Here is a 10797-nt window from a genome sequence, read left to right as displayed (position 1 = left end):
AAGGAAATGTCTTGCAGGCAACTTCTGCTTTCCAGAAGTTCCTTAAAACAAGCAGAATGCCTGAGTGCATTCTTATAAGGGGGAAAAGTAGGTGAAAATGCAGAGAGAAAAGTAAAAGTTAGTATGTTAAAAAAATATCCTATTGCAAAAGGAATGGTTAAAGCATACTGGCTAGAGGAGCAGGAGAGAAAATTAGAGAGAAAAAGAGCATCCTGGTGCCATGCCTGGGAAATTGGACATTTCCCTCTAGGCAATGGATTGCCAATAACTTGTGCCATGGTCAGATCTGCAATTTAGGGTGGAGGGTGCTTAGAACTGGGGAGGAATGAAAGGCAGAGAGTCTAGCACAAATATGCCTACAATGGATCATAAGAAATACGGTGAGGAACGGCCGGATTGCTAGAGCAGTCAGGTCACATGGTTGTACAACTGTGGAGGACCCTGAAGGTGGCCACCACGGTAGTTCTGCAGAGCTTCAGAGAGTGGACATGGCAGGACTTGATGGGCATGGAATGGGAACAGAGGCAGATGAGACTCCCTCCTAGGTTTCTGGCTAGGATGACTAAATAGATGTGTTACCAAACCAGGTTCGTTTTTGCCCACTGCCCAGAAAGCCAAGCACCCAGACAATGAGATTGCAGCAGAGAGAGAGTTTACTCACAAGGCAGCCGAGTGAGGAAGCAAGAGCATGAGCCTCAAATTCACTTCCCCGAAAATAGGGACTCATGGATATTTATGGGATGGGGGCAAGGTGGTCTGAAATGTGGAGAGAGGTGGTTGGAGGTGAGGAGAGGTGAGGCAATTGATGATCTGTGCAAGCGTAGTCAGACTCCATGTCTCTTCATAGGATCCATGTTCACAAAATGGTGGCGTTAGCATGATCTGAGGGTGGAGTTTTTAGCCTCTTGATGTCAGAAGGTTACCTATCGGACATCTGCAGGGGCCCAGTTGATGAGTTGGTGGTCTCAACTGGCCTGAAGTGGACAAGGGGTTCTAATTCCTGCAAAATAGCTCACACGCCCATTACCATGGTGACCCAGGCTCCAGGGAGATGTTATCTATAGGAACCTAGTGGGAGTCAGATAGCATATTGCCTAAACAGCACAGTTAACAACGGCTGGGTTAAATAGCTAAAAGCCACAATCAGTAATTGCAAAAAGGAAAAAAAACTTTAGTACCTAGATACTTAATCATCAATGGCTGTTTGCTGGTTTCAGATGGTACTACAATTAGCCAAGATAGGAGATTCAGGAGGGGCAGGTTTGAAGAAGCAAACACAGTGGGCCTGCATTTGACATCACTGTGATGTGCTGGTGGAGATGTCTAAAGCCACTGAGCACAGGCATGGGGCTCTCAGAGGAGTTCTGGCTGAGGAGAGGAGGAGGGAGTTTCAAGAAGGAAATCGTGGTCAGTAGCATCTTACCCTACAGAGATCATGAGAAACAGGACCTGAAGTGGATCCACCATATTTGGCTACAAATAAAGGTGACTTTAGCCTGAGTAGTTTCAGAGGTAGAGGAGGAGCAGAAGCAAGACTGTGAAGAAGTGAAAAAGAAGAGACTCCTCTTTCCAGGTAGCTTGGCTGGGGGGCCAAGCTGTGGGATAAGTTGATAGCCTAAGGGGGAAGGAACAAAGGGGCAAGAGAGTCTGCTACTCCTTCTCTTGCTTCCTCTCCTCTCCTCTCTGCCCTACTTCTTAAGTGGTGGGAGAAGCCTGCGCCTCCTAAAGCTAAGGGATGGATCCAGAGGTGAGGAAGAGGACAACTAGCAGAGTGAGCTGGAGGGTGGTGGGGTCAGAGGACATGTGAAGAGCCTCCTTCCTCTGACATTCCAGCGGAGCAGGTAGGCACTCGGTGGCTCCCCACACTCTTCTTAGGCGTCAGGGGCTGGAAGAGAAGGGATATTATGCAACAAACATTCAATGAGTGTCTACTTTGCTTAAGCGGTGGTGTAAATTAGGTAGACACTAGAGAATGAGGAAATCTTAGAAGCGTGACCCAATCATTCAGAGTGAGGTATCAAATCTAAGGCTGTTTGGAGGGAGGGAGGGATGTCAAGGGCTCCTGAGTGATGAAGGAAGGAAGGAAGCTTAGCAGAATTATTTCCCTCTCAAGGCAGGAGGTAGCGAAAATAGCCTGAGAGAAACAGGAAAAGTCTCAGGAGGAAAAATAGAAAAAAGGAAAGAAAGCAAACAGTGACAGCACGTTCCAGGTTCCAGGCACTAAGCTAAATTGGGCAGTATATACGTGGTCGTGTGCAATCCTCAAAAGAATCCTGTGAGAAAGGCGTTACTGTTTCCAGGTTATTGACATAGAAATGGAGGGTCAGCACTTTTTCTGGCTTTAATTCCACTTCTTTAAAGCGGAGTAAAATGCTTTGAAATTCCAAAGAGGGAAAATTCCAGTCCTTGTCTTTTTAAATTTCTATTTTGCTCGTGAAGCCAGGTGAAAGGCACAGAAGCGGACTATTCCCAGTGTGCCTGGGCCAGTGAAATCATCTGAGTCTCTATCGGGCTTTGGTTAAGGATAGGGCAAAGTTCGGCTGAACGCTGGAGAGGTCGAAGTAACCTGGATGGGGAAGTGGTTGTCCGTGTTCCTTCTGTAGAACCAGCCGAGGGGAGCCCAGTCACACCACACTCCATCTGTGGAAAGAAACTGTGCTGTGGCTGGGCTCCTCATGCAGGACTTCATATAAATACCTATTTTTCAATATCCTCAAAGCTTTATAAATTATCATTCACAGGATGCATACTGAGAAATTAAGTGACACTTGGAAGTAACTCATGCACTTCCATTCCTAACTTTCAATAATCGAATAGGTTGCAGAGAAATAAAAACCAGTGTGCGACAATAATATACAGCACCGGGAATCCATTCCTTTACCTAGGACGTTTTTAAGAAGGGATGTGTAATAGGATGGGGGAGGGAGGGAGAAAGTAGCCAAACAGGCAGACGCGCTACAAAACATCCGTGCCGTATACCTTTTTGCACTTTAATATTTATTCGTTTTTGGCACTTGGGCCCTACGTTGCACGTGACGGGCCGCACGATGGCCACCGGGCCCAGGAGGAACTTTTCTCAGGAAAGTAAAGCTCGGGTTGCCGCAAGCTCGAGAGAGGCCAGGGCCGGCGGCAGCGCAGGAACCCGGCGGCGGCGGCCGTAGGCCCGGGAAGGAGGCGGTGAGGGCGGTGCGCGGCCGAAAGGGGGCGGCGGCGCGCGGCGTCACGTGGCCGGGGCGGGGCCTCCGCTCGCCCGCTGCTGCTGCCGCCGCCGCAGCCGCCGCCGCCGCCGCCGCGTCCCATTCATGAGGGCCGCCCGGCTCGGCTGCGGCCCAGGCGGCTCCCGAGGCAGCGGCGGCGGCGGGCGCCCGGGTCCCGCGCGCGCCCCCGGCCGGCCCCGCCCCCGGCCGCCCGCGCGCGCTCGCCCTCCCCGGCCGGCCCCGGCCACCGCCGTCCGGCCGCCGCCTCCCCTCGGCCGCCCGCGGGCGCCGGCGCGGGCCGGGAGCCGAGCCGCCGCAGGTAAGCGGGCGCCGCGCCGGTGTCGGCGGCGGCGTGTCTCTGCGCTCGCGGGGGGCGGGGGTCTCCAGCTTGGGGGTCGCGGTGCTGCCCTGGGGGGGCCGAGGCGCCCCCTGCCCGTGCCCCCGCCGCCGCCGTCACGTCGACGCGGCCCCGGCCAGCGCCGCGGCGGGCGGGCTCGGGCGGGGGTACATGGGGAGGAGGTGCAGAGGGACAAATTCGGCGCGCCCGCCGCGCCCGCGCCGAGGTCCCTCCCCGTCCCCCTCCTCCCCGGGTTTCTGGCGTGGAGGTGGAGCTGCGGCCGGTCCCCGCGAGGAGAGCGCCGCCCGAGGCCGCGTCCCCAGCGCGCCCGGCGGCCGGGGGAGGGGCGCCCGGCGGTGAGCGCGTCGCCGCGAGTGCTGTGGGGTCGCCGCTCTGCCCCCGGCGGTCGGTTGTCCGGAGTCTCCGCTTCCCAGTGTAGACCCGGTCCTGAGCGTGAGTAGTTCTCTTCTCAGTTTCCCCCTGGCAGAGCCTGGTTGGTGTGGAGCGTGTGGAGATGCCGTCTACACCGAGGGCTTCTCTCTCAACTCTGAGCCTCGGCGGGTCACCATGTTCTCCACGCGCCTGAGCAAATTAAGACTCTTCTCGTTGAAAATGTGGGATGACGTTTTGGAGGCATACTTATGAAAAACAGGAGCAGAAAGATCACCCTTCCTTTCAGAAAGTGCCGGATCTCTGGATATTTGGAAATACTCTGAAGGATTATTTAAGCCGCTGGACTAATTTTAAATGCACATTTGGGGGTTAGTTTTCCAAGCCCCCCCCCTTTTTTTTTTAATTGAAAATGAGTCTTGTCTTGCTGTCAAGTCAGGCTCCGTTGAAGCTGTCGCCCAGTAGCGATGCTTAGTAAAACTTGGCCTGGCTAGTTCATAGTATTTTGACGATACAGTCAGTTTTGAAATATATTTTGAAATATTTACAAATTATTTAGTGGCCTATGATGGTTTATATGTTGATGGTTTGATATTGATTGTTCTCAGTGGCTTAAGAATGAAAAGTGTGGCAAGTGATGCTGAGATGGGAGTGGCAGAGCCCACAACAAGGTGCAGGGGAAGGATTTTGGTGACTTAGCCTTTCGTGGGCTGGTCCCCTAGTGCAGCATCCTCACTTTGCTTGGTCCCCTAGTACAGCATCCTTGCTTTGCCTGGTCCTGTAGTGCAGCATCCTCACTTTGCTTCGTCCCCTAGTACAGCATCCTCACTTTGCCTGGTCCCCTAGTGCAGCATCCTCATTTTGCTTGATCCCCTAGTGCAGCATCCTCGCTTTGCCTGGTCTGCTAGTGCTGCATCCTTACTGTCAACCTCAGGCCATACTCAGAGTATAAAAAAGCACAGCCTAAGGCCAGCGTGAAAGAACATTGGACACTATCGGTGGCTTCGTCTCTCCAATTAAATGTGCAGTTGATTGTGGTATGTCAGACTGAAGTATCTCCATGCCCAAATGTTGATAGAGAGGGCCACAGAATGCCAGAAATGAAACGATAGGTTCTGTTTTAATATTTGATGGCATAGTTGAGAACCAACAGAGAGGCTTTATGTTTAAGAGGAACTGGAAATGGGAGCATTTGAAAACCCTTGAACACTATAGTAAAGCCACTATTGAGAAGCAAATAATAGGGTCAGCTGCGGCTTTGTGTCCTTTATTGTACGTTCTTGTAGCAATAAAGGTACTCATGGGCCCTGTATTGTAATTTTTGGTTTACTGACTGGACTGTCTCCTATACTAGACTCAGAGTCCTTGAAAGCCAGACTCTGGGAGCTGCTTGGTACCAAACACAGAGCTGGTTTTGCGAAGAGCCTCCCCAGAGGTCTGTTGAATAATGGTGGGAAGCAGCAAGCAGTGTGTCCTTACCTGTAACCTGAGAGTCCCTGGCACTTCCTGAATGAGTTCACTCAGCTTTCCTGAATTGTGAGGTTTGGATGGATAATCCTGGCAGTGCCACGTGTTAGAGGTGGTAAAAGGTTAAATTAAGCTGATGAGCATTGCAGTGAACGTTTTGCAATGTTTAGTTTAAATATTAGTAGTTAAAGTATAGCTTGGTTCTCTGTGTCAATAGCTATTTGCTCTGAGTGGGCTTCTTGGTATACATGTATCCTCATATCTGGCATCACAGTAACGCTTAGCTGGAAGCTTTGTTTGTTAGATTAGGTAGATTCGGCTACCTCCCTTAGGTGCTTAGCAACCTAAGTCAGGAAGTTTTTCTTTAATTTAAATCCTTTCCTTTTTGATCTGACCCCAGTGGCTGTCACTCTGCATGTGTGTGTGCATATTGACTTGCCCATCAATCTCTGGGCAGTGGTTCACGACCTTGATTTTGAAAGCGTGTTTTTATCTGTTTTATTTCCTTCATTTATAAGTAGGTGGTTATACCTCTGGCTGAGCTCCAGAGTCTTCTATCTATTTGTCGTCTTCATGATGAAACAACTCAAAAGTTGATAAGCAGAACCTCCAGTTGTAAAAATCCTATATAAATTATGTCTTATTAAAACTTTGAAGATATTTGTAACAGGCTGGAACAGTAAGCTTTATGGGTTTATCTTAGTAATAAGGCATTTGAATAAGAAGTTGGCTTGGTGACTTTGCTAGCAATTAGCTTTATTTTTGGAATCCACCTCCCCTGCTGTCAACTTGAGTCTTTATTTTATAAAACACGCTATTACTAACACTAAACACTTTACATGTGTATGGTCCTCTACTCTTCAAGGCAAATGTGCAGGGAAAGTTGCTCACCCCCCGGATCCAGGTGAAGCAGCTGTGAATCTCTGAGAGTCGGTGGCAACCTGTGTGTGGTGGGACCACTCCAGCCTCTGCTGTCCTCACCTTGGGCCATTTTGCTCCTGATTGACAGCAGAAAGCTTGGCCTAGATGGTCTGCCCCTGCTCTAAAATCCTGTGACTGGATGATTCTGCTCTAAATTTTCATTCTATCAAGAGGGAAGGAGAAGAAAAAAAAGAATCCGTTAGAGATAAACGGTGCTGCAATGCAAGATAAAGCCCTTAATGTGACTTTTGGAATTAGAATGATGATAAAGTATACATTTTTTTCTTATTTGATGCACTGACTGCAATTTAGGTTCTTTTTCCTCTGAAGACTTTGAATGCTAAATTTCAGTGATCCTATTTGTTAGTTTAGATTGGTGTTAAAATTGTTACTAAGCAGTGAAGAAAGGAGCCAGAATTCATTTAACTTGTAAAGGGTAACAATATGGTTACAGTATCAGCTCCTTTTCCTACCTTGGTTTCATCTCGGCGCAAAGAGGATATGGCTGAAAGGCAAGGTGGTTTATATGATTGTTAGGAATGGGATCTTTTAAAGTTATTTTTAGATTATTTAGGTCAAATATATCATTTGAGAGACTACATAACTGTATTAGAAAAGAGGGAGTGGCTCCTAGAAAGTGATCTTTTAAAAATCCATTTGGAATGTGGTACCTATTTTTGTAATCTTTGAATTTAGAACTTTATTATGTGGTGTTTATATCTATCTGTAGTGCCGTATATTTTCAGCATGAACTATGCAAATTAGGTTTTTCTACGTTTTTTGGAGGAGAAACATTGGTTCACAGGAAAAAACACCTTGTGATGTTCGGGTAGCTGGTAGATTGCTTTTATCTGACTTTTTGGTGTATTTGAACAGTTTAGAAAGTGTTTACTTCTGGAGTTAATTTTATGAACAGTAACTGAGGTTATTGCCTTCATTTCATTTCATAGCCTTATTTACTTTTTGTACCAATTCCCCTATCTTAATTGCAATGTTTAGTAATATGTATATTTGAACATAAAAATTCAAATTCTTTTTTCAACGAGGCAGAGTATAAATAAAATTTAAAGTGATTTATGAATTCTAAGTTGGTTTCAACTCCTAGCATCTTTTGTATCTTTCCTGTTCAAGAATCTACAACGATCCAGTCTCACCTGTTTTAGCAAATCTAAATTTCCCATCTCAGTTTCCTCAATTCCGTTTTCTCCCTACTGTCTCCACCTGCTCCACAGATTTAATCCTTTTCTTTAGTACTCACTTCTCTTGATTAGCTTCAGCTGTAGAAAGCACGCCCCTTTGCATGTATTGATATTGTGTTATTTTGTGTTCTCTGTGATATTTTGTGTTTGCTGTCCAGTGGCTATCCTCTAGCTGTTAATCAGTATTAGAGTAAATAATTCTTGTCTCCTCAGGTTTCAGACATTCCCTGCAGCCTGTGGGCAATGGCAGTGTGCCTCCTTTGCTTTCTGTAAATGTTGAACGAAGAGGAGGAGTAGGGGAGAGATGGAGAGTGCTGAGTGGAAGTAATAAGAAGCTAGCCCTAAACGTTTGTCAGATTCTAGTAGAGGAAGTAGGATTTGAGGAGTGGAAGAATGAACGTTTAAACCTGGGCGCCTTTGGAGTATGGTAATGAGGAGCGAGGATCTGTTGATGTTAAAGTAGCTCTCAAGGGGAAAGCGAGGAAGGGACCTTCCTAGGGTGATGTCCAGAAGAGCTCCAGTGGAGTGTGGAGACCTGACATTTGCAGTGCACTGGAAATTTTTTGAAGGTCTGATATGCTCTCCCTTTGTTTTAATTTTTAACTTTTTGGATCACTCATTAATTTAGTTGAAATTTTAAGTAACGTTATGGGGGTGTAAAGGGACACAGAATTGAAAAGCTTAAGGAACATGATTAAAGACACTAATATTTCACAGAGACGGTGTACCAGTATCGAGGTTTAAAAATTATTTAGTTTTGGTGGTTATAACTATGTAAGTAGACAAACAGGAGAAGCTAAGGATGGGGAAAGCATCCTTCAGAAACTCTCAGGTTGGAACTAGTGATTTTACTGCAAGAAAAAAGATAGGCATATGGTACCAAGTAACTTCTTTAGTGACTGACTTTCTGCATTGGCCTATTTCTGAAATATAATGGAAGGGATAACTGATGTAAACATCTGTTTTTAAATCTTTAGTGAGATGTCTTTTATACAAAGAAAGTATCATAATTATAAACTAAAAGTTTATTGGTTAATCTGGAATTGAAACCTACCTGAAAGACTTTTTTATGCCTCTGAATAGACAGTGGGATTGTACAATGGTTCTACTGTTTTTGTATTTCTATTGTGATTGTACAATGATTGTACCAGGATGGTTCTAATCTGTTCAGTCATTTCGATATGACATTTATTGCTCCTGGCAAGATAGATGTCTCCAGCCAAATGAGAGAGGTGGTCTTTAACTCATCCTAAAATAGAGGTGTTCAGAGTGTGAAGAGCCCTTAAAAGGTTTTGGGGGGGCCAGCCCCGTGGCCGAGTGGTTAAGTTCGTGCCCTCCGCTTCGATGGCCCAGGGTTTCGCAGGTTTGGATCCTGGGCACGGACATGGCACTGCTCATCTAGCCATGCTAAGGTGGCGTCCCACATAGCACAACTAGAAGGACCCACAACTAAAAATATACAACTGCGTACTGGGGGACTTTGGGGAGAAAAAAGAAAAATAAAAATCTTTAGAAAAAAAAAGATGTTTGACATAATCTGTTCAATATGTAGTCATCTGATAATTTGATTACAGTCATGCGTCACTCACAGTCGGGATATGCTCTGAGAAATGTGTTGTTCCTCAGTTTCGTCCTTGTGCAAACATCAATAGAGTGTACTAACACAAACCTGGAATAGTATAGCCTACTGCACACCATTATAATCTTATGGGACCATCATATATGTGGTCCGTTGTTGACCAAAACGTTGTTATGCTGCCTATGACTGTATATGGTTTTGTATTGTTATCAATTATGAGCCAGCAAAACCACCAGATAGTTCATGTGACTTAAGAACTCTGAATTGGCACTCCTTGACTTGTGGTGCGGTGTTTTTCCGCAATAGTTGAGTCTATAAATTTGTGATCCTTGTAAAGTGATGTCCCTTTCTTCTGAACCAACGTAAGTCAAGGAATGTTTGGGCTTATGGAAGAACCATCGGGAATATACTTTTTGTTTGCTTTGGGGTGCTAAGCGGAATTATTTTTTTCTTTGTAAAACATTCAAAAGCTTCTGCCAACTTATTATGTTTCTTTGAAATCTCTTAACATTTTTGGATGAATAATAGGTACCTGTTTGACATTATAGCCATAATCTACTTACATGTGAACTATACAGAAACAGAACTTATTTAGGGAACTATCACTTAAGAGAAAGAGCTCTCTGTTTTATAACTTAAAATGTGTATTAAACAAATGCTTTATAAGAAAGGACTAATCGGTTGTTCTAGGATTTCTAACTGGCTCAACCAGTTCAAAATAACTTGTCCAAGTAACATTATTTGAGAAGTAAAACTTTGGAATTTTGGGGTCCTTAATATCTACTCTACCCACTCAGACTCTTAATCTATAAAATATTGCTGTTGCCTACTTTTGAGGAACCCTGAGTTGTTTCCGGAGGTGTTTAATGTTTGTAAAAGGTCGTCATTATTATTATAGTTACATAATTGAACACCTTCTTTGGGCTAGGTATTGTGCTTTATATAAATTCTCTCAAGAGTCACAACAACCCTGCAAGGTAGAGAGAAAAGCCCTATTTTCTAGGGGAAGACACTGAGGCTGAAAGAGATTTGCCAAAGGCATGCAACTGTGTGGTGGCATTGACCTCGCTCCATTGCTGCCACTCCTGTGCCACCACACTGCCCAAGGACTGTAAGAATTCTTGTGCATCTGTTTCACGTTTCTAAATCAGTTTTAGGGTTTTGTTTTGATTTTACTAGGTAGAACTGGAGAACTTATTCTTAATATCAGCATCTGTAAACTGCCGATAGAAGGATAGCACCTGCTATATAGGAGCCTTGAGTTTCTCTGAGTAACTTATATATGCAAAACCAACTGTGCCGGGGAGAGAAATACCAGCCAAGAAGGTGGTGGAGGTGATTTGGCCCCAGCACGCCTGCTTGGTGCCCTCTCTGGAGTGAATGAAGCTGATGTTCCTCACCTGCCTTCCACAGTACCAGCAGGTCACTGGGCTGAGTCGGGATGCGTGTTTAAAACAGGGCCACTAAACTCGAGCTAAGTGTTGCTGTCAGTGTCAGCCTGAGAAGAAGGTGATTGTGTTTGTTGTTGGGAAGGAGAAATGGACTCAGGCTGTTTGAGACATGGTATGTCAGTAACTAACACCATACCTTCTTCAAGGATCTTCACTGGTAATTTTGACTTTCCTGATTGGAGAAGTGTGCTCTGTAACCCCTGGGTTACATGGGACTGGACTGTGTGTAGGAGCATTGAGTTAGCCATTTCAGAGT

General features: G+C 45.8%; 1 protein-coding gene across 5 annotated transcripts in view; it reads left to right on the top strand.

Annotated features, from left to right (window-relative positions):
- Nucleotides 1-1547: 1547 nt before the first annotated feature.
- LPIN2 (lipin 2) overlaps nucleotides 1548-10797 on the top strand; it is a 91084-nt gene continuing 81834 nt past the window's right edge. The window contains exon 1 of one of the 5 annotated variants that reach the window (XM_070627489.1): nucleotides 1548-1841. Coding sequence is in view for 1 of the 5 variants with exons in the window: in XM_070627485.1 (XP_070483586.1) it covers nucleotides 4154-4216 (63 nt within the window). In the remaining 4 variants the exon portion in view is untranslated. Of the gene's footprint in view, nucleotides 1842-3382; nucleotides 3517-3793; nucleotides 4296-10797 lie in introns of those variants that run through there. The other 4 variants (XM_070627486.1, XM_070627487.1, XM_070627488.1 and 1 more) reach the window with 4 other exon arrangements.

The sequence above is a fragment of the Equus przewalskii genome, chromosome 7, assembly GCF_037783145.1.
Source record: "Equus przewalskii isolate Varuska chromosome 7, EquPr2, whole genome shotgun sequence".
NCBI lineage: Eukaryota > Metazoa > Chordata > Mammalia > Perissodactyla > Equidae > Equus > Equus przewalskii.
This window is presented reverse-complemented; position numbering and strand designations above follow the sequence as displayed.